This window comes from Gorilla gorilla, chromosome 10 (genome assembly GCF_029281585.2).
Source record: "Gorilla gorilla gorilla isolate KB3781 chromosome 10, NHGRI_mGorGor1-v2.1_pri, whole genome shotgun sequence".
Lineage (NCBI taxonomy): Eukaryota > Metazoa > Chordata > Mammalia > Primates > Hominidae > Gorilla > Gorilla gorilla.
Genome location: NC_073234.2, coordinates 126,434,067 through 126,457,744, shown reverse-complemented (window position 1 = coordinate 126,457,744; position 23,678 = coordinate 126,434,067). Strand labels below are relative to the sequence as shown.

Sequence of the window (23,678 nt, the reverse complement as noted above, 5' to 3'; positions counted from 1 at the left end):
ATAATAGCAATTATTATTCACTTTAACATTATATCATGTTTCAATGTGCTGGGCATGGATCTCAGCACTTAATATGCATTAACTCACTTAATCCTCAAAACAGGCTGGGCACGGTGGCTCACACCTATAATCCCAGCACTTTGAGAGGTTGAGTTGGGAGAATCACTTGAGCTTAGGAGTTCGAGACTAGCCTGGGTAGCATGGTGAGACCTCCACTTCTACGTTAAAAAAAAAAAAAAAAAAAAGCCAGGCGTGGTGGCGGTGCACCTATAATCCCAGCTACTTGGGAGGCTGAGATGGGAGGATCATCTGAGCCTAGAAGGTTGAGGCTGCAGTGAGCCCTGACGGCACCGTTGCACTCCAGCCTGGGTGACAGACTGAGACCCCGTCTCAAAAAAATAATAATAAAAGTCCTCACAACAATTCTTAAGGAGGTGGCTACTACTATTATCCCCATTTTATATATGAGAAAAGTGAGGCTCAGAAAGGTTAAGTGACTCATCCAAGGTCACACAGCTGGTAAGTGGCAGAGCTGGGATTTGAACCGAGGCCTGCTGGCTCCAGAGTCCAGGTAGTCTTTGGGGGTGGAGGGTGTAGGGCTTGATTCTGCAGCTCACACCACATCCCCTGGGACACCTGCACCCACAGACACTCGTAGCAGATGACAGACACTCACAGGCGTCTGTAGCAGCAAGGCCTAGGAGTGATGGCCCCACTCAGGGAAATCTGCCCTGGACTGGCGGCCCCTGTGACCCCTGTGGTCTCCGGATCCGCAGCACCCACAGTCCACACCGGCGGCTGGGCAAGTCAATCGACCATAATGGTTCCCCGGGAGCCATTTACCTCATCCAGCTTGAGCGACGGCGGCTCACAGAGTCTTAAGCACCGTTGGGCCCCCCAGTGTCTCTGGGCAGACGACCAGCTCAGGCCAAAGAGGCCGAAGGATTGATTTCTCTCTTTCTTTCTTTTTAATGACAAATGCATATCCTGGAACTGCTGTTTCATTGGGCTGAACTGAAGACTGGCAGAGGCTGGGGTGTGCTCCGGAGGGGTTTCGGGGGACAGCCACAGGCCCACTTTTGGGGGTGTGGGCTCCTCGGAAGAAGCAGAGACAGCAGGCTCTGAACCCTACTAACCAGGTTTCTTCATGCGTTGGTCAGGAGCCTTTCATTTGTTCTGGAAATGCAGCCTCTTCTGGAACTAGGCACTGGGAAGGTGCAGCCTGTGGCCTTGAACTACAGAGAAGACCCTCCTCAGGACCCCGACAGCTGGCCTGACCCACTGAGGACCCCTGGCACAGGGCCCTGGCACTGGGTGTTCCCTCTGCCTGGAAATGTCCCTCCCAGGTCTCCACTCCCCTTCTCCATTGGACCTGCCCATAGTGGCCAGAGCTCCTGATTTTCAGGGGACACTGGTCACCTAGATATCTTAGGTAAATCTCTTGTGTTTTAAATGCTGACAACTTACACAAAAGTGTTTTTAAATATCTCACTAATCTAGACAGACACATCCATGGGCCAGACATAGCTCCCCGTCTGCAATTTCTGTGGTCAGAGCTCCCAAAATATAAGATACTACATGTAATATTAGTACAATACTAATATAGTAAACCCCCAATGGAGTAAGAGAGAAGAGAAAACTTGCTCAGAAATCTCTAAAACAGCCTGCAAGGCCAGCAAGTTCCAGCCGCTGCTGTTTATTTGGTTTTCTCCTCTCATACTCTAAAAATACCAATGACAATAGGAAGTCACTCAGATTCACAGGGCAGCAACTGTGTGCCCCACACTGTGCTAAACACTTTCATGTTCAAAGTCGTTTGCTCTTCCTGAACAACCTAGAAGGCGGAGACTATTATTAGTCCCATTTAAAGACAAAGAAAGTAAGGCTTGGAGAGGTTAAGTGACTCATCCAAGGTCACACAGCTAGTAGGTGATGGAGCCAGGATTTGAAGCCAGGCAGGGGCCTCTCACTGCTCTGACTCTTCATGCTTCTCTCTGGAGGGAAAGGGTCAAGAACAAGTTTTGGGAACTGAGTTTGATCCACTTTAATACTCTTAACTGAAAAGTTAAAATTTCAGCCATGCCACAGCCTATATATGACAGCCATGACATAGACCAGTAGACCCAGGGCAGGCAAACTACAGCTCTCAGGCCAAAACCGGCCCCCTGCCTGTTTGTATAAATAAAGTTTTATTGGAACACAGCCACGTCCATTCATTCTCCTTGTGGCTGTTTCATGCTAATGGCAGAGTGGAGGCTTATGGCCCACGAAGCCCGGTGTATTATTATCCAACTCTATAGAAAGGTTGGCCCCATCTGATGGTAAACCTAGCATGTGTAGAGAGAGACCATACCCTGAGAGGGTTCTATGGTCAAAACCTTCTGGGATGTCCTTAGCAATATGAGAGCACATCTGCATATTACAGTGGGGAAACAGTGGTGGAAGCTTCTTTAGTTTTCTTTAGGCTGAGTGGTCACGACATTTGGGCTCAGAATGAAAGAGATGAAGGAGCCAACCACAGGGAGATGGGAGGAAAAGGGTCGCAGGCAGAGGAAAGCATACATGCAAAGGCCCTGAGGTGGGGATGTGCTTGATGTGTTTGTGGGACAAAGAGAAGGCCGCTGCGGGACAGTGGTTGGAGAGGGAGCCAGAGAGATTGAGAGAATGGGGCAGATCCTGGGGGATCTGTCAGGGGAAAGGAATTTGAATTTTAATCTAAACATGATAGGAGTATATTTTTTTCCGTTTCTTTTTTAAACAGGGTCTTGCTCAGTTGCTCAGGCTGGAGTGCAATGGTATGATCATAGCTCAGTGCAGCCTCCACCTCCTGGGCTCAAGCAATCCTCCCACCTCAGCCTCCTGAGTATCTGGGACTGCAGGCAGGTGCCACCGTGTCCAGCTAATTTTTTTATTTTTTGTAGAGAAGGGGTATCACTATGTTGCCCAGGCTGGTCTCAAACTCCTGGCCTCAAGCAATCCTCCCGCCTCAGCCTGCCAAAGTGCTGGGATTATAGGCATGAGCCACCTCGCCTGGGCCATGATAGGAATATAATGTCTACATCCTCCAAAACACTACAAGCCATTTTGGTGAAGGGCTCATTGAGGCTTAGAAACCAAATAACTCCATCCTAGACATAATTTTTTGTTTCAAAAATATTGCTTAAAAGGTCAATAGCCCCACCACCATGACCGCTATGGAGAAAGAAGGGGAGGGGCCCAAGGTCCACCACACTTGTAATCCCAGCACTTTAAGAGGCCGAGGCTGGAGGATCATTTGAGGTCAGGACTTCAAGACCAGCCTGGTCAACACTGCAAAACCCCGTCTCTACTAAAAATACAAAAATTAGCCAGGCGTGGTGGCGTGCGCCTATAGTTCCAACTACTTGGGAATCACGTGAACCCAGGAGGCGGAGGTTGCAGTGAGCTGAGATTGCACCACTGCACTCCAGCCTGGGTGGCAGAGCGAGACTCCATCTTGAAAAGACAAAAAAGAAGAAGATAATGCATTTAAGTGACCCACAAAGGTGTCAGCATCCTTCACCTTTACAATAACTCATACAGCAAAGTTGGGCACAGCCAGCTGACTTCAAGGGTTAAGAAGCAGGAGACTTGGGATGTGGGATGATTCACCCAGGAGCACTAAAGGCCACACAGAATACAGTTCTTGGGGTCCTTCCCCCCTGCCAACCTCTACCATCCCTGACACCCTCCAGTATATGACACCATCATAAATAACGAGCACCCCCGGAGGAAAAATATCAAACAGAAGATGGGACCCTGAATCCCAAGGCCGGGAACAAAGGCAGGTCACCACCTGAGTCCCCTTCCAATACTTCACCTCTGCCAGGCCCGGCCTTTGACTTAGATAGCCAGGAAGCCACCGGAAATTCAGCCCTTTCAGAAGCAGCACAGAAAACCACAGTTTCTGGGCAGCCTTGTCTACCATCATCCAGGACCATATATTTAGCACCAGCCAAGGTGCTCACGTTTGAAATCCCATCTGCCGGAAGAAAGGTTACCACGACAGAATGTCAAGTTCGAAGATAGAATCCTCTTTTTAACAGGAGAGTTTAAAAAAAAAAATAAGGAAAAAGTAAAAGAAAGAAAAACCACCACCACCATCAGAAAAGCTGTTCCCTCTGGTCAAAATAGCACCGTGCTCATCTGAAATAACCCACCGAGACACTTATTTGCTTCTTTTAGCTGGTCCGTGGTTTCTCCATTTTCTACAGTGAATTCAAGTATTAATAAAAGAAATTTCAAGACCCCCAACAGCAAAACCAGTGAGGGATGAGATGTTGCTTGTTTTTTCTTCTAGCATTCAAAGAGAGAGCCCGTTTTTGGGAAGCAATCTCTGTCAAGTTGAGAAACTACAATTTTGGGATACCCAGAAAAGGCTGCTGGGTTCTTTAAATAAATTCTCAACACCTGTTTCTAGCTCTTTCTGCAGAAAAGGGCCACAGGGTGTGGGTTCTACGGACTTGGAGAGGCAGAGGGAATGGGGTCACCCACTGGCTGGAGTTAGAAGAGAGTCCAAGGGTTTGTCTTATTCTCAGAGCTGTCTTCACCTAATGCCAACCCCTCTCAGGGGGCTGAGCCATGCCAAGCTCTGCGGACTCACGCTCCCCACCTCGGCTGCAATTGGACCTCGGCAGCAATTCTATTATGGTGAAGTTTCCAAAGTTAGGATTCCGCCAACAGGGCTGATAGCTTATTTACTGCTGTCATCTATAGAAAGAGGAATTTTGACACATTGTTAAATGATAGCACATTTAGATAAGTCAAGCTGTCAGAGGCTCTAATGGATGTCTAAACTCTCTGTGGCTGATATGTAAAATTTATGCACTTCAGAATATCATAAGGTTATAATATTTTAATCACATCCCTGCTCTTTTCTAAACTTTGAGCAGGGGAAAATATTCCATCAAGCACCATCTTGCTCTCCTGCGCCAGGAGATTGAGTGTTCCCGGAAGTTTCTCCTTGGAAAAGTCCGGCCTCTCTTTGCTTATCCTGTTGATCTTTCTCCCAACTGCTGACACCCGAAGCAGAATTTGCCCCTTCCTCCCAAATCAGTACTATGTAATCCTATTGGCCAAGCTCCTTTCTCCCCAGAAACACAGATGGGCATTTGGACGGAGGACCCTCATTTGGACTGGGTGCCCCCCAGCTCATTGTTAGCTCAATTAACCCTCTTTGGAGTCCGGGAAGACAGCATGGGAGACTGGACCCAGAGCATCGTAAAAAAAAGTAGAAAGTTAAGCAGAAAAAGAAAATCATAAAGGTATGAATCCGGTTACGACGACTATACACAGAAAAGCCATTAAAAAATACTGCATTAGTAATGTTCACCATAAAGCAATCTTATAACCAAATGAAATATGCCTAGCATTATCTTTGGATGGAATTTTATTTCTTCTCATTTCCTGAGCTGCTAGCAGCAAAGGCAAAAAAGAAGCAAAGATTGGGGGAGGTAGTTTCAGGAGTGCCGGAGTAGGGTGGCACATGTCAGATCACCTTTACCATCGGCCCAAAGTCATTAAGGTTGTTGACTGACTTCCAGCCTAGGAAAACAGCCCTGCTGTGTACAGAGACGGCGCTGGAAGGAATAATAACTGGAACGCTTCCATTTTTGAAAAATATACGTTTCCGGAGGGCTGGACGCCGGGCTGGTACAAGGTCACCTTTCTTGCCAGGATCGGTATGGCGTCAGCGACGTGGTATGGCCTGGGGACACGGGGCCGCCCATGTTGCCTCGGCCACTTTAATGCTCAGCAACCACGCTGCGAGAAACCATTCAACCTGAACAGCCAGGAATGAAAGCCACGCACCTCCTCACATCACAGGCAGCTCAGCCTCGGGACGCGGGACCACGGCTCTCCGGCTGCCTGGGGCTGGGCACGGGGACCTGCCTCTCCTACCTGGATCTCAGAAAAAGCTGGCAGAAGTTCTCCTTTCTGGCTATCTCCCCTATAAGAGGAAAGTAGGGGAGGGGGAAAAAATGAAAATAAAAGTGTGTCGTAGGAGTCACTGGCATTATGTACAAGAGAGGATCCCAGGCCAAAGTGCTTAGGCTCCTAATCCACTTCCAACAAAAATGCCATCAGTGAGGATATGGGGTGGGGTGGGGGTGGGGGACTGCGGGCCTGTTGGCCAGGGGACCAGCTGAAGATTTCAGGCTGGGGGTGGGGAACGCGGCAGATGGAGGGCCAAAATGTTTGCACGCGGCCACGGCTGCCACGTTTATTTCTCTGCTTTCTAGAAGTGTGCTGCCTTGCAAACTCCCACAGGGACACCCCCTCCACTTAATATCGATGTAAATGAGTTTACCCCCTTCCCTGAGAGCCTTCTCCTGTGTGCCAGACACACCAGCCATTGTTTTAACGAACAACCCCCCCCCCCCTTCACATATACACCCTGTAGGCTGGGAGGTCTGGGTCCTATCTCCCCATCACCTGAACAAACCCCTCCACCACCCCCTACCTTTATCCTTTCCAGTTCAAATTTGCTTTCCATCTATGCATCTTCTAAAACCCTAACAAAGGGTTCCCAGATTAATGGGCGTCCAGCTGGAATCAAGATTTGGGTGACCTCAACCGTTCCACAAAAGACCCCTTGGGTAGAAGACTGAAGACAGTGAGGTTCCAACCTCCCTAGCTCAGACATTAGCCCCCCGGGAGCCGCACCCTCCCCTCAGCACCCAGCCCCTGCCTCTCCCCGGGCTGCAGCCCGAGCTCCCCGGATTGAAAACGAGTTATCTAATGAAAATTGTGTTAACTGACATTCCGGCCGACCGGGAGCAAATACCAGCGCTGTAAATCTCGCCGCGGAAATTTTCTCCAGCCCAGAATAACAATAGGACCCTGCAAAGGGCTTTCGCCAGCCCTTCTGGTTCCTCTCCTCTTGTGTGCCACGTTCTTGTCATTCCTTATGTTACAGAACATCAATCATAAATAAAGACGCTGTCCCCCAGCCGTGCCCGGGTCTCATTTACAAACATTAGCAGGGAATACGATTACCATTGGCCTTCGTGCCAAGCCCAATGTGGCTGCCCAATTCTCTCTCTCTCTCTCTGCCTCCATAACCCCCACTCTTCCAGAAAGGCCACTTTAGCATCATTTAAGCCGGCAGGCACAGCTCGCAGCCCTGCCCGTCTCAGTTGGCCACCAAACTGTAGCCCCAACTCGAGTGCGGACCCGGAATTGCAAGGCACTCGGCAGTTATTAACTGCATGCCTCAGTGCCCCGATTTTCTCCCCAGCTCAATGGCTTTGGGGGAGGGGGAGAGCGAGGAGTGGGGCGTTCGGAAGGACGGGGACTGGGAAGCAGCCAGGACGGGGAGAAGGCGCGGGTGCTGGAACCACTTATCAGAAGAAACTTAACGAGATTTGCCGGCGGATTAAAAAAAAAAAAAAGTGGGTCCCTTTTTATCTCCAGACTGATGATCTCGCTTCTTCCGCGAATGTCACGGTCAAGGCAGGATGCTCTAACCGCCCTGTTATCCGCACCATTTTCCCGCCCCTGATCCCCGCCGCATCCGCCGAGACTTTGCGAGACTCCAAGGCTGGGGGGCCTTGCCAGGCGCGTCCGGGGCACTCCGGGAAAGAACAGAGGCCGGAGCCGAGCCTCCACGGTGCGTTCTCTGAGATTCCACCTCCCAGCCCCGGCTCCTAGGGGGTCCGCAGAGAACACCTCCAAATCTAGGGGAGGCACACAGATTCCCACAAAGGGAGGATGGGGAGAAAGTGATGGGGTTTCGAAGAGTCGCCCTAGGGAAGGAGAGAGAAAGAGCAGGGAAGAGAGGAAAGAAACAGAAGAAAAGCAGAGACGGGAGAGAGGAGACGAGGGAAGCAGCGGAGAGAAACGCAGGAGGCAGAACAAGCGAGGAAATCTCTCATTTAAAAGTTCCCTTGGGCCCGAGGGCTGGGAGTCACCTGCTCTGCGCCGCTCCCGGCTCTCCACCGCCCTGGAGGCAGGAGCGCAAACTTGCGAGCGCCCGGGCCCACCTCCACCGCCCGTCTGCATCTAGACTTGGGAAGGGGATGGAGGGGTGGGGGGGGGAAGGCAAGAAGCAAGACGAACCCCAAGACCCCGGCCCGAGGAGAAGAGGTCTGCCGGCGCGGGCGGCCAGTCCGGCGGCGGCGGCTCTGGCGGCGGCGGCGGCGGCCCCCGGGTGGCGGCGCGTCCGGGCTGCGCAGCCAAGCGGGCGGCGAAGGCTGAGGTGCCGGCGAGCGGCGGGGCGCGGAGCCGCCTCCTCGCCAACCCCGGCTCCCTCCTCCTCTCTCCTCCTCCTCCTCCTCTCCTCCTCCTCCTCCCTGCCCGCCAGCTCCCTCCCTCCCTCGCCGGAGCCCCAGCCGGGTGCGGACAGGCAAGCGGCGCGCTCCGCGGCCTCCCCGGGCGCCGCGAAGTTGGGAGGCGCGCAAAGTGCGGCTCAGGGGGGACCGCCGGGGGGTCCCGCCAGCAGCCCCCTGCCCGGGGCCGCAGCCCCTGCCTTCCCCGCTCCTCGCCCGGCCGCCTGGCCGCTCGGCCGCTCCGCCGACCGAGGGCTCACTAGCGCTTCTCCATGGTCGCGGCAGCTAATCGATGACTGAACCGAACAAAGAGCAGCGGCGAGATCAATTCCTAATACCTATCGATGGGCAGCGGGCGGCCGAGCCCCGGCGAGCCCCGGCAGCCGCCGCCCGCCGCCCCAGGGCGTCCGCCTGCCCGCCCGGGGACCTCCCCAATGCGCCCAGGGCGCGCCCGGGGGCTCCCCACGGCCGCGCGGCCGGCGCTGCCCGCACTAACCTGGAGTCGCCGTAGATCAAATCGCTTCCAATATTGAAACATCGATCCCACATTGGCGGCCATCTTGGGGGCTATCGAGACGCGCACACACAAGAGTTTGGCTTTTCTCAATGGCTGCACTCAATATCCGGGCTGGACTCCCCCCAGCCCCGGGGCCGCCGCCGGCCGCCCGGGCCCTGAGCGCCGCGGCCCGGGGCCCCTCGGGCGCCCTCCGGCCTCCTGCCACCCGCTGCCCCTCGCCGCCGCCGCGCCGCCGCCGCCGCCGCCGCCAACGGGCCCGGGAGCCGTGCGCCCCCCCGACCCCCGGAGGGCGCGGGCGGAGCGCGCCGGGCGGGGAGCTCGGCGCCCGCCCGGGGGAGGCAGCCGGGGATGGGGTGGGAGGGGAGGGGTGGGGGGGAGGCAGCCTCTCCGAGAGGCGCCGGCGCCGCCGCTGCCCTGCCTGCCGCCGGCTCCCGGGCCCGCGGAGCGCTCGCTGCATCTCCCCCGCAAGTCCGGGGTCGGTGTGCCGCGCGATTGCACTTGACTTTGGCTTTTTGCAAACTTATCAATATTGACGTAACGTGCTGATCAATGCAAAGGGAAGTTTGGGAGGGGGCGCTGCGGGAGGCGGGCGCGCGGGGCGCCTACCCCCGCTTGCACCTGTCTACCCCCAGCTCCCGGCATTGCACACTTAAAAAAAAGTTAATAGTTTGAAATGCATTTTTTTTTCTTTTGCAATCGGAGCACACACAACACGTGCCTCGGGCTGCCGCCGCTCCTCCGCCAGATATGCTTGGGATCCGAGGGTCGCAGCCAGCACTTGGGGCTGCGTAGACGCGCCGGCCGGAGGGAGGGTGGGAGCCGCCCGGGGGCGCCACTGAATCGTGGGAAATGTCACCACCACCGCCCACAGTTTCCGCGCCATTATATTATTATTATTGGTGGGGAGGGGGGCTTCGTCTGAGTAGTAGCTCAGGGTTCTTTACGGGCGGGGGCCGAGGGCGGGGCCTCAGGTCCTTTGGAATAGGGATTTCTGTTATTATTTGGGGGGTCTTTAACCCAATTATAGGGATTCCCCCACAGCTTTGCAAGGTGAAACCCTTTTACTGTGATGATAATTATTAGAGGTTTTGTTATTTGGTTCTGAACCAAACCTCTGGAGGGCCTTTTCCCCCAGTGGGCTTGTTTTATTGTTATGACTGTTGAGGGTGCCCTACCCCTGCTGTGGGGGCTCCGGATCCTTAAAAACCTCGGAGGTTTCTGCTGTTGTTATCATCATTATTATCCGCGGCTCCGTTCTTTGCAACATGACATTCCTTTATTGTGATTGTCTTTGGGGAGAGGGTCTTTAGCATGGCTAGAGGGAGGTTCCGGTCCTTTGCAATTCTTCGGACTCTTGACAACCGGGGTGACTGGATTTCTTGTTTTACATTTTTCTGTCTGCTTGTTTTGTTTTTTTTTTGTTTGTTTTTGCCTCTGTGCAAGCTCGAGGTCCTCTGTTTCCACCTCCCCTGGAGGTGACATCTCACCTCCAGGAGAACTCATACTCCCAGCCCCCTCCATCACCAACCCCTTTGCCTATCCCTGCCACCACCCCGAAAGGTGAGGTCACCCTTCCTCTCTGGCTTATTCCCCTGACACATAGCACCGCACCCTCTTCCCCACTCAAAAAAACGGGACATGTTTTTCCTTTTTCTCTGATCAAAACATTTGCTTTTATGGACAGCAAATGGAAATTATATTCTTTTTATGACCCAGCTTAGACTTCTGACATCACTCTTGGTCTGAGACAATAGATCAATACAGTGGGTTATAAAAAAGATAAAGTTTAGAAGAGTTATAAAGAAGAGAGAATCATGATGGATATTTTTGATGATTTTCCAATATTTGTGTCTCAGAGCACGTGCTTTGAGGCAATTAAAGTTTTTAATGTAATGTAAATAATTGTTTCATAAATGCTTCGGAAGAAGGTGTGATCTTTCTGAGCAATCATTTGAGCTGTTTAAAAAATGAAATGTGATTTAAACAAGGATACAGTATTTCTGTTTCCATCCCCATACATTTTCCATGAGGTCTGGGTAAATATATTAATGCAGGAGTTGAAAGACGCGTAAGACCAAAAGTACTGCATTCACCGAGATGTAATGAATTAGGCCTAGTTAGCAATTCCGAGTGGCCTGTTTCCCTGCCAGATTAAATTGCACGTGATGTGTGGTTTATCTCAGCTCTCGATAACTTCAGGTTTAAATTACAGCTCTCATTCTGCAAAATGAATTTAGGGAAATTTCATAACTATCACATTACAATTTTTTAAATGGCTACATTTTTCTCCTGAGCATCTGTAAAGCTTGTGGCTTCCTTGTCTTTGGGTCTGCTTTTAAAAGTCCTACTAGAGTGAGTGTGAAACCCTTCCAAGCAATGTTTAACAAGCCAAGAGTTTGATGAAGAAAATTATTTTAAACTTATGTGTGATTTTGCAGGAACAGGACGCACTGACATCGTGTACCTCCTGATATGTTGTGCTTGAAGGACAGATCACTTCTGTGGTATTCCTGCCAAAGGGGTATAATCTAAATCTAATTGTGAAGAAATATCAGACAACCCCAAATGGAGGGGAAAATTCTACAAAAAGCCTGTTCACTTCAAAAACATCAGTGGCACATGAAACACACAGAATAATGGAGGAACTATTTCCAATTAAAGGAAACTAAAGAGACTTGACAAGTGATTATAACGTACGATCCTGGATTTTCTTTTACTATAAAGTGGATGAATTAGAACCAATGACAAATTTAAAATAGTCAATAGATCAGATAATAGTGTTATATCGATGTTAATTTCCTGATTTTGACTATTATACTGTGGCTATGTAACAAAATATCCTTGTTTTTAGAGAACACACTGAAGTATTTAGGGATAAAGGGACAGACATCATGTCTCCAACTCTCAAGCAATGCAGATGAAAATAATATGTACCTATTTATTTATCTATATATGTCTACCTAGACACAGTGATAAAGCAATGTTGCAAAATGTTGACATTTGAAGATTCTAGGTGACTAGTACACAGAAATTCCTTCTACTTTCTTGGCAAGATTTCTAGGAATCGGAAAGTGCATTAAAAGAAAAAAATAGATAAATCTAGGTCTGACTTCGTTTCACCTGTTAGGGACTACTGGCTTCCAAATAAAAATTCGGCACAGGACTTTCTACTTTCCTGACTGAAGTAGGCTGCACCTTTGACCCAGCAGGAAATTGCCACAGCAAACATGCTTACCGACAAGCAGCGAGAAAATCCAATAATTCAGATTGTTTTAAGTCTGTGATATTTTTAAATGACTTAATGCAGTGGGTCTCTGAAGAATTCCAACAATTTTAATGGTAGAAACTTGTAGTCCCACAGAGGAATGGGTTGCTACATAAATACTGAATGATCGTGTCTTTCTGTCTGGGCTGAAACATATTAGCTTTGCCTAGTGGCTTATTGCTTTATTCACAAAATAAATTTCAGCCGTCTCTCCCCACCATATTCCAAGTGCATCGTGTGCCTGTGCTTATTAGATGTGGGGGCTTCTACTCCAAAGGCATCTGTAACCATCTCAGACTTAGCAGTAATGAATTAAGCAGATAAGTGTTTACCCCCAAACAGAATTAGCTGGGGAAATATTATGGGTGGTCCTTAATGAAGGATAATAAGCCAGGAAATTCAGACTTTGTCAGCAGACAATGGCCTTAGATTTAAGAACTAAAGCACTAACGTTTTAAATATTTTTGTGAAAAGCTGTTTTTCATGTTCTTAGCACACCCTCTGCCACAAACACACACACACGTACATAGATAAGGCAAAAACTTAAACAGGTTCCAGATTAATTCCTGATTCCCAAAGACTCACACATCAAGATGAGTATTAAAAAATTACTGTAGAAAAGAAAGTACTTCCCCTCCCCCAGAGGAATCAGAGGGCAGCTTGGGGCAGCCTATCCTAACAGCAGAAGCAGGCAGAGAGCCGGGATCCTTTAGGAAATTCACTAACTGTGCAAGAATCCCGGGGAAGATAATGGCAGGTCCTTAGCCACATGCATAATGATATGCGAAATCCCCAGGATCAAAGCTGAAACAAAAGAAAATGTCCTTCGGTAGCTCTGCGTTGCCCACTGCAGCTGCCAGGCAGGGAGACAAACAACTACAGAATCCGAATTCATCTGAAAGTATTAAACAGCACTAGGAGTAAGGGATATGAGACTGTCTGGTGGACACCTGCAGGGTGTGTTCCTGGAGGCTGGCCCGTGGTTAGGTCCAGGATTCTGTGGCTAGAGTGACCTGCTACAAGGTCTGATCCTGGCACGATGCTGTCAACTGCCATTAGTAAACACCTCCTGGTTGTTGGATGCTTTATAAATAAACCACTAGCATAATACAGTGGCTAGATGCATAGTGGTTAGGAGCCTAGAACATAGTGGTTAACAGCCATCTGGAGCCAGATTGTCTGGGTGTGAATTTCAACTCTGCCACTTACAAGCTCTGTGACCTTGGGCAAGTTATTTTACCTCTCTGTGCCTCATTTTCATCATGTATGCAATGGCGCTAATAATTGCGCCATTGCATACATGTGATGAGGATTAAATTAGTTAATCCATGTAAAGCACTGTGTAAATGTGCAGCATCTACTAGATCTCATTATTATTGGCCTCACAATGGACTGGGCAGGGATTGGTATTCCCATATTGCAGATGCAAAGACTGAGGCCTGGAGAGAAGTGGTTGGCTCATGGTCACATGGTTGTAAAGGGGCAAAACCAGGGTTACTACCTGGGTTCACTCACAGCAAGTTGGAGCTCTTTGCACTTGAGGCTGTTCTGCCTTTCATGGAGGGGGAGAATGGGTGCAAAAGCAGATTCCCAGAAAGCAAAGGCTGCGGCCTGAGCCATGTGCCGATGCCCAGTGGCCAATGCTCCGTGGAGAGAAATAACACAAGAAGGACAGGCTCCCTTGACCTGATTCCCCTCGAATGCCAGGGACTAGTTAAATAAGCAATCTTGTATTCAAGCTGTGTTGGTCATTCTCCTTTTTCTCTTCTCTTGCACCATTCTCCACCTGCTCAGTGCCCAGGAAGCTGACCTCTGTGGACCACATCTCCCAGGCTTCCTTGCTCTCTGGCTTTCACTTGGGTTTGGCTAGTGGGAGGCCCTGGTAGGAAATAAGAAGGCAGGAGGAGAGAAGGTTGGGGTGCTCATTCCCCAGGTCCCTCCCTACTTTGCTGCCATTTTGGCTGTGACTGGGTCCTTCTACAGACACAGCCCTTGTTAAGCTGTCCCTCTCCTGTTCTCACTGGGTCCCAGCAACTGCTCCCTCTTCCTCCTGCTTCAGGTCCGGGATGGAAATGGCTTTCCCCTGTTGCTGGCACCTGGTGGCCTCCACATTCCTCTGCCCACACCTCTGCAGATGGTCTCCTCATTTAAAAATCCCAGCCAAGGCTGGACACGGTGGCTCACACCTGTAATCCCAGCACTTTGGAAGGCTGAGGCAGATGAATCACTGGAGGTCAGGAGTTCAAGACCAGCCTGGCCAACATGGTGAAATCCTGTGTCTACTAAAAATACAAAAATTAGCTGGACGTGGTGGCAGGTACCTGTAAGCCCAGCTACTTGGGAGTCTAAGATAGGAGAATCACTTGAACCTGGGAAGTAGAGGTTGCAGTGAGCCGAGATCTCACCACTGCACTCCAGCCTGGGTGACAGAGCAAGACTCCATCTCAAAAAAAACAAAAAACAAAAAAATCCCAGCTGAGTGTCCCTGCTGGGGCCCTGACTGACCCCTACCACAGAACGCAATTCAGTTGTTAAGAAAGTGAGGGCTATTTATATATGTTGAGGCATATATTTATATGTGTCTGTGATATATGATAAAGTAAACATAAGCAGGTTATAGAACAGCATTATGGAATAATCTCTTTCCTTAAAATGTGGTGCTTTGGGAAAAGTCAACAAAACTAGATATCAAATGGTTAACAGATATTAGTTCTGGAAAATGGGCTTACAGGCCCTTATCATTTCTTTTTTGTCATTGTTGCTTTTGTTTGTTTGTTTGTTTTGAGGCAGAGTCTTGCTCTGTTGCCCAGCCTGGAGTGCAGTGGTGCAAACATAGTTCATTGCAGCCTCAACCTCTTGGGCTCAAGAGATCCTCCCACTTCAGCTCCCCAAGTAGCTGGGACTATAGGTGCACATCACCATGTCCAGCTAATTTTTTACTTTATGTAGAGATGGGGTCTCTCTGTGACCCCAGCCATGTTGCCCAGGCAGGTCTCAAACTCCTGGACTCAAGTGACCCTCCCATCTCAGCCTCCCACAGTGCTGGGATTACAGCCATGAGCCACCATGCCCGGATAATTTCTACATCATCATTTTAAGCTTTTTTGTGAGCATAAATTTATTTTTTCATCAGGAATCTTCATTTGGTTGTGGGAGGGGTGGGGGTCTGTTTCTTCCTGGGACCCTGACTCATACACATACCACATCCACCTGAGATGTCTATAAAAGAAGAGCTGACTGAATAGCAAGATTCCCTGTTCATGGGCTGGAAGAATTAACAGGATGATGTCATTTCTCCTCAAATTAATTCATACATTTAAGGCAATTCCAATGAAAACCTCAATAAGAGTTTTCATGAAACGTGACAAGCCCATCTCAAAAATTCTTACAAAGATACAAGGGTCAAGAACAGCCAAGGCAAGTTTGAGGAGTAACAAGATAGGAGAATCATTCCTATAGGAGAAGAAGACTTCTTATAAAGCTGTAATAACAGAGAGCAAGTAAGACACATTGACCCAAGGGACAAAATCAAAAGCCCAGAAACAGACTCATACAAATTTAGAACCAACACATGAGTAGATGGCAGAGCTGGCATAATAAACTAGTGGGGAAAGGATAGATTTCATTCTCAATATGATGCTGGACCAGCTGGCTACCCATATGGGAAAAATACAATTAGATCTCTACCTCACACCATACACCAAGATCAACCCCAGGTGGAGATGTCGGCACACCATGAATTTAAAGAAATTCAACTTGTTCCTTTTTTCCAACAGCACAGAACATTGGAATGGAAGAATCATATTGTGATTAATCTGACTTCACTACACTGTGATTAATCTGACTTCACTATAATATGTTTGTCTGCCTGTCTGTCTGTCTGTTTTAAAGCATCCTAATAGCTCTGGTCATGTAATAGCCCAGGATTCCTTCCCGAACTGGATTGTGGCCAGAACAAGGACTGAATTTTCTTTGAGCACCCCCGGAATGAAACGCCACTTGACAGCTGGCAGCTTCCAGGAGGTTTAGAGACACTCGCTCACCAAAGGTCAAATGTTCTAGAGGCCCCTGCTCTGTACAGCTCTTCCTTGGGCACACAACCTGCAAGCCTCTGAGAAGCTGGCCCCAGGGCAAGCACCTGCCTTCCAGGTCTGCCTTCCTGTTTTAGCAGCCCAGTGCGTAAGTGAGACAGTGACTGAAGTCCTCAGAAACAATCACTGTGGAATTCCGGGCACCCATTTGACCCTCCATCTCACCCAGATCCCATTCTTCTGGCTTGGGCAGTGGCCTATTCCTCCATCAGCATCCAGAACTGTGGGCTCCCAAAGGCAACATCAGCCTTGTCTGTGCTCTGCAAAGAACTGAGCCCTCCAGCACATCCCTTCACCCACCCAAACAAAACTCCACAAACGGGGCTCCCAAAGCCTCAATGAAGAGTGCAGACTATTGCTACAGGTTTTCTTAAGGGCAAGGCATGGAGGGCTTACCGCCTTCAGATCCTCTCTGCTTCTTTCTCTCCCCTAAGTCCCCTTCATTAAAGCAGCCTCTCCAGGCTCTATTTTTAATTTCTCTCCCTACAAACGGCTCATTCGTCTTCTCTCTCTCATCGCTCACTCTCCGATTCTCCAGCTCCTTCTCCTCGTCTCCCTCTTCCTTTGTTCTTCTTCCTCCTTGGGCTCACATTTCTCCTCCCTCTTCTTCAAATTGGAGGTTCTCACATTCAGTCTCATCAGCAAAACATGGGCCTGGAGCCAAGCAAAAAAAGAAAGAAAGAATTCTTTTATTCCTTTGGTAAGCCAGGGATATGTGGATGCTTACATTTTCTCTGTCCCTCTCCACGATCATCATCATTGTCATCGTCATCATTGTTGTCATAATGGTGCCTACTATGCACTGAGGCCATCCCCAGCATTCTCCCCAAATCTCACATTGAGCATGCCTGTGTCCATTTTACAGATAAGTAAACTGAGGCTCAGAGAGGTGGAATAGCCCACCTGAGTTCACTCAGCAGGACGATGGCTGAGCACAATTTGGAAGCTGGTCAGGAAAACGTGCACCCTTTGGCAGCCCTGCTACAAAAGCCTGCTCTTCTCCCTCCTCCCACCCTCCCTTCCTGCCCTGTTTAAGCTTCTGCTGCCAGTGCTCAGGGCAGGAGAGAAGCAGGGATAAAGATGCCATTCAGACAAATTGGAGCCAACAGGGGCAGGTGTTGGGGGGGCACAAGTGGGAGGGGAGAAGGAACATGTCTGCTGCCCTGGCAGCCAGTCCCTGCCTTTCCACTCCCTCAATCCCCTTGGAACTTCTGGATTCTCAGCTCTTGACTTCCACAAACCAAAAACTGATCCACTTGGCCTCATGGGGCTGGGCTCGCTCTCCCCGTCATCTAATTTCCTTCCCCGACAGCGCTTGGAGGTAAGCGTGGCTGTTTCCTCCCTTTAATAGCTGAGGAAATGGGGGATCAGAGAGGGTGAGTGACTTGTCCGAGGTCACCCAGCCTGTGAGCAACAAAGGCAGGGGTCAAAGCCTGTTCTCTTTGATGCCAAGGCTCCAGTTCTTGACTTTTAATGCCACCCCTTCCCTTTCTCGACTACCTCTAACTCCTTCAGGGGGCCTTACATTTACTGCACAGCTGGTGAGGGGCTGAGTCAGGCCTGGAAGTCAGAGCCAACCCCCTCTTGTGGCCACAGATTCAGGCCACATTCCCCAGAGCTCTGAGCGTCCAGGAGGAAGGTTCAAAGCTCTTCTCTGAAGGGTGAGTCTCCATCCCTCACACTGCAGAAACCTCTGAGTACTAAAGAATTCAGCATCTGGGGGAGCAAAATCCCCCCATTGAGTCACTCCCTAACCCAGGAAGCACATCCAGCCCCTCTTGCCACGCTGCTTGACCCAGGAAACACATCCAGCCCCTCTTGCCACACTCCTTGACCCAGGAAGCACAACCAGCCCTGCTGCCACACTCCCTGACCTGGGAAGCACATCCAGCCCCTTGTGCCATGACTCTTCTTGCTCCAAGTCCTTGGCATCCATCAGGGTCTCTGGCAAATGTACCAGGCACTGGGGACCTCAAGAGGTCATCGGTTCCATCCCCTTGCCTCCATTTTTGGAGCCTAAGAAAGAGACTCTAAAATGAACCTCAGCACCCAAGGTCAGGGTCTAATCTGTCACCCATGTGCCCACACCCTTTTCTGCACACACTCACATATGTACATATTTGCACATATGTGCACACACAGATGCACAGATAGACATCTGCACATGCTCCTGTCTACACTTGCTCACACCTGCACTCACACCCATTCTGCACTGCTCACATGTATTCATGTTTGCACATAAATGAACACACACATGCACACACACCTGCATGTCCCATGCACATCTTTTCATGCACATTTGCACACGAGCCAGAAACAGGTTTTCTGAGACATGCCTGTGTGCTCACACACACTTTTGCACAGCTTGCGTGTGCACACGAGTGAGTATCCTGCCAAGATACAGGCAGGAGGGTATGTCCGGTTGTACCTTCCCTTCCCTGGGTGGGGCAGCCTGGCCTCTCCTGGGGCTTCCCGGAGCCTGGCCTTTGGCAAAAGCCCCACCTGGTGGACACTCGGTGTATACGCCAAGCCTGGGTGCCCTTGGGACCTGAATGAGGGCTCTGGGCAGCCCCCAACCTGACTGGTGATAACTGAGGGAGCCCAAAGCTAGACTTGGGGGCACCCCTACCCACTTAAAGCTTCCTTCTCTCCTCCTATCCTTTCCTTTCCCCAAGCAGCAATTTCCTTGCTCAAGACAAAAAAGAGGATCAGATCCAGAGGCAGGGGTTTGAGTCGCTGCTCTGTCACTCGCTGGCTTCTCCCAGGCCCCATCCACCGAGCTGTAAAATGGGTGTAAAGTTCTCAAACAGATATTCAGAGGAAGCAGATAACACCAGAACGCAAAGCAATTGCTGTGTATCTCAGGACAGAGCCTAGGACGAGTCTGAAGTCAGACCCAAGCCCAAATGGGGATGCAAACCCCAGCTGTGCCTCTTCCTTGGTGTGTGACCCTGGGCAAGTCACTCCACCTGCCTGAACCTGTTTCTTCAGCTGTAAAGTGGGTCAAAACCCCCAAAAGGGTGGTTGGAAGAAACCGTCAACATTGTGGAAGCGAAGTCTGTTTCCCTCCTCCTTCCTCCCAAACCAAACACAAGAATGCTTAGGGACTGCAAGAAGCAGGTCTGGAATCACAGCAACCAGGTTTGAACTCTGATTTGAATCCTACCTCTGCCACTTTGTAGTTGTGACCTTGGGCAAGTTACTCTACCTTTCTCGAACTCCTGGCCTCAAGCGATCCTCCCCGCTGAGACTTTCAAAGTGCTGGATTCAGGCATGAGCCACTCCACCTGGCCATCACTCCACCTTTATGAACCTCAGTTTCCCAGTCTGGTTAATGGGGACCTCCTAGTGTTGTGACAATAAGACAATGCATGCGAAGAGCCTGGCAGCCACAGGTGCCCCCTGAATGCAGGCTGCATGAACAGCATCTATGTTTGGGGGAAATGAGTGATACTTGGAGGCCTGGGTGGAGCTGACCCTTAGGAGCCCAATATAATACTTACATCATTCAAATCAATTATAATTAATCACTATGTGCTAGGCACTGATCTAAGCACCAAGAATTAATTCATATAACTTCATAATGACCCCACAGGTAGGCACTTTCATTACTATTTTTGAGACAGGTCTCACTCTGTTGCCTAGGCTAGAGTGCACTGGTGCAATCACAGCTCACTGCAGCCTTGAACTCCTAGGCTCAAGCGATCCTCCCATCTCAGCCTCCTGAGCAGCCAAGACTATAGGTATGTGTGCCACCATGTCCAGCTAATTTTTTTTTTTTTAAGAGATGGAGTCTCAATATGTTGCCCAGGCTGGTCTCAAACTCCCTGGCTCAAGCGATCCTCCCACCTTGGCCTCTCAAAGTGCTAGGATTACACGTAGGAGCTACCACACCCAGCCAGCACTTTTATTATTATCCCCATTTTACAGATGAGGACACTGAAGACACAGAGGGGAAGTAACTTGTCCAGGGTCATGGAGCTAGACAGTGAATTAAAATCCAGACAGGCTAACTCCAGAGCCCTCTGGATTTCTCCCTTTTCCTACTCCCACCGAGCTGTCATAACAGCTTGGACCTCCCAGCCTCCCCCAGGTCTAGAAGCTTCTCTAGGAGCTGAAGTCTGTTTTAGAGGGCAAGTCCTCCACCACAAGAAGCCCCAGCAGGCCTACACTTCCTTCCAATCTCCAGGGGGCCACATGGCCACATAAGCATCATGTGTCTCCCAGGGACTATGGAATTAAGATAATCTCAGGGAAGTAATAAACATGATGGAAATGATGCTCATGAAAGAGCATCTGCTAATCCTGGGAGCCCGTGTCAGAAAACTTGCATCTGCTAGATGTTGCTAAGTAGCGTGAAGGTGGGGGGAAACCTGGCTGGTGGGGCCTCGCCCCACTGCTGAAGCAATGCCATGGGGCAGAGGGACAGATGGCGGCCCAGACAAGAAGCTATTAGAAAAGAGAGATTCTGCAAGGGAAAGTGTGCACCCCACACTTTAGTTAAAAGTCAATGGAAAATGACTGCCCGATGATGCCAGCAATAGAGGGGTCAACTTTCAATGTGGCAGGGGGTGGTGCAGGAGCTACTGGCTTTGAATCCTGATTCTGCGCCTACCTGGCTGCGTCTAAGTCCGGTTGCTTAACCTCTCTGGACATCAGCTTAATTTGGACGCGGTGGCTCATGTCTGTAATCCCAGCACTTTGGGAGGCCAAGGTGGGTGGATCACCTGAGGTCAGGAGTTGGAGACCAGCCTGACCAACATGGCGAAACCCCATCTCTACCAAAAATATAAAAAATTAGCCGGGCGTGATGGTGGGTGCTTGTAATCCCAGCTACTCAGGAGGCTGAAGCAGGAGAATCGCTTGAACTTAGGAGATGGAGGTTGCAGTGAGCTGAGATTGTGCCACTGCACTCCAGCCTGGGTGACAGAGTGAGACCTTGTTCAAGGAAAAAAAAAAGAAAGAAAATGAGAATAATAATGCCTGCCTGTGGTAGATGGTGTCACTGGCACCAGTTCTTCCCCTTCCCTCTCTGTGTGCCCAATGCCAGATGACTTCGAATGACCTTCCCACTGTGGGTGAGGGTGATTTTCCTGCCTCTTGATCTTGAACTTGGCAATGTGACCTGCTTTGGCATACAGAATGAGGCAGAAGTGTTGGTCTGCTGGTTCTGAGCCCACATCTCAAGAAATGTTGTGTGCTTCACTTGTTTTGTTGGTCCATTGCCTTTGCCATGGAAAGAACATTTTTGGGTTAGCCCACTGGTCCCAGGAGAAGGCCGCAAGACCTAAGGGTAGGGAGGAGGCAGGGTTTCTGAATGGCAGGTTGGGGGAAGCCTCTGGCACCCAGAAACACCTGCTGAGGACTGGTCCGTGGCTAAGAAACCAACATCTCACGCACGGAGTCTCTATGCTGTGGGTCCTACTTGTAACTGCAGCAGATGGATCTATAGCCATCCCCCTGGGAGCTGGACCCAGCACCCCTTCCTGAGCCAATCCTGTGGCTTTGCCAACCTGGATGAACCCCTGAGGTCACACAGCCTGGGCATCATGGGACTTTGTGCTTTCAGCCGCTGTAGCCCCCTGACCTAAGACTATGGGCTCCTTGCAATTAGCTGTGGGTTCCCATTGAGTCCACCCTTAGGCCATCCAACTGCCTTGAGGGGACCCACTCTGGCCCAAGAATGAGGCTCCCTGGTGCTCCTGCCAGTCTTCCTGGTGGCCTGCGCCACTTTGTGTTCTGCAGTCCCAGCAGGTCTTGCGCACAGCTAGCCAGAGTCATGAAACCATGTGTCCTCGGGCAAGCCACTGCCGTCTAGCACCTCCCAGGCTTCGTTTTTCTTATTTTACATCTGTGAAAGGGGAGTGCCGCTCTCTGCATGACTCAAGTTTGTCGGCATGAAGATTCATCACTTTGGAAAGATGGGTCCTCCAGAGTGCTAAGGGGTCATGAGAGCCGCCGTCCAATCTTACTTCAAGGGGCATCACTGAGATAAGTAGAGGAGAATCCCAGATCTTTGCCCAGCTTCTCCTTAACCCTCTCCCTGCTTCCTCCTTTGTGTGAAGGTCTTGAATGTCAGCTTCTTTGCCAAGCTCACGATGACAAAGAAATAAAGATGTTCATAGCCCCACTGGCCCTGGAAAAAGATTCCTTTTTTTTTTTTTTTTTTTGAGATAGGGTCTCCCTCTGTCACCCAAGCTGGAATGCAGTGGCACGATCATAGGTCACTGCAACCTCGACCTGCAAGACTCAAGCGATCCTCCCACCTCAGCCTCTGAAGCAGCTGGAACTACAAGTGCTTGCCACCACACCCAGCTAATTTTTTTTTTTTTTTTTTTTTTTGGTAGAGATAGAGTCTCACTATGTTGCCCAGGCTGGCCTCCAACTCCTGGGCTCTGGTGATCTTCCTGCCTCGGCCTCCCAAAGTGCTGAGATTACAGGCATGACCCATCATGCTCAGCCAAAACATCCCTTTCTAGAACTGCATGTGACAGCCATGAATGGGCATTTCACACAGGAGGAAACTCAGATGGCCAATAAGTACAGGAAAAGCTGCTCAGCCTCTCTGATAATTAGGAAAGCTTCAAAATAAAACCAAAATGAGGTATCCCACTCACCAGATTGGCCAAAATGTTAATGCCTGGTAAGAACAAGTGTTGGCAAGGATGTGGAGCAACTGGAGCCCTCATACACTCTAGGGGCAGGAGGTGGGTCTAACTAGTACAACCACCTTAGAACACAATCCAGCTACATCCAGTGAAGCAGATTAACATGCATGCTGTATGTTCCAGCGATCTACTCCTAGGAATATTCCCAGCAGAGACTCTTGTCCCAGGACAGGACACAAATGATTTGTATCTTTATATAAGATTGTTTATAAAAGATTGCTCACAACAGTTATTAAAAAGAGGGGCTAGACGTGGTGGCTCATGCCTGTAATGCCAGCACTCTGGAAGGTTGAGGCAGGTGGATCACATGAGCCCAGGAGTTCAAGACCAGCCTGGCAACATGGCAAAACCCCATCTCTACCCTATATATATATACAAAAATTAGCTAGGCATGGTAGTGTGCATCTCTAGTCCCAGCTACCTGGGAGGCTGAGGAGGGAGGGTCACTTGAGCCTGGAAGGTTGAGGCTGCCTTGAGGCGTGATCATGCCACTGCACTTGTGCCTGGATAACAGAGCAAGATCCTGTCACCAAAAAAAAAAGGAAAAAGGTAGTCACCAAATGCCCATCAGCAGTAGACTGGATAAATAAATTGTACAGTATTTACACAATAGAATTCTATAAGTGGGGAAAATAAATGAATCAGAGCTACATAAGTCAACATGGACGATTCTCACACAGTCACGCTGAGTGAAAAAAGCGAGGGACCGAAAAACACAAATAATAGAATATTATGTATATGAACTTTTTAAACAGGCAATACTCTGCTATATATTGTTTCAGGACACATTCACAAGTCTCAATAAAACATTAATTCAGGCTGGGCGCGGTGGCTCACGTCTGTAATCCT

The 23,678-nt window shown here is 49.8% G+C and overlaps 1 protein-coding gene across 2 annotated transcripts in view; it reads right to left on the bottom strand.

Moving 5' to 3' along the window:
• CUX2 (cut like homeobox 2) overlaps positions 1 to 9,071 on the bottom strand; it is a 317,720-nt gene extending 308,649 nt beyond the window's left edge. The window contains exon 1 of one of the 2 annotated variants that reach the window (XM_031001066.3): positions 8,785 to 9,071. In XM_031001066.3, the coding sequence (XP_030856926.1) occupies positions 8,785 to 8,847 (63 nt within the window). In that variant the 5' untranslated portion in view covers positions 8,848 to 9,071. Of the gene's footprint in view, positions 1 to 8,079; positions 8,229 to 8,784 lie in introns of those variants that run through there. The other variant, XM_055359054.1, reaches the window with a different exon arrangement.
• Positions 9,072 to 23,678: the final 14,607 nt, after the last annotated feature.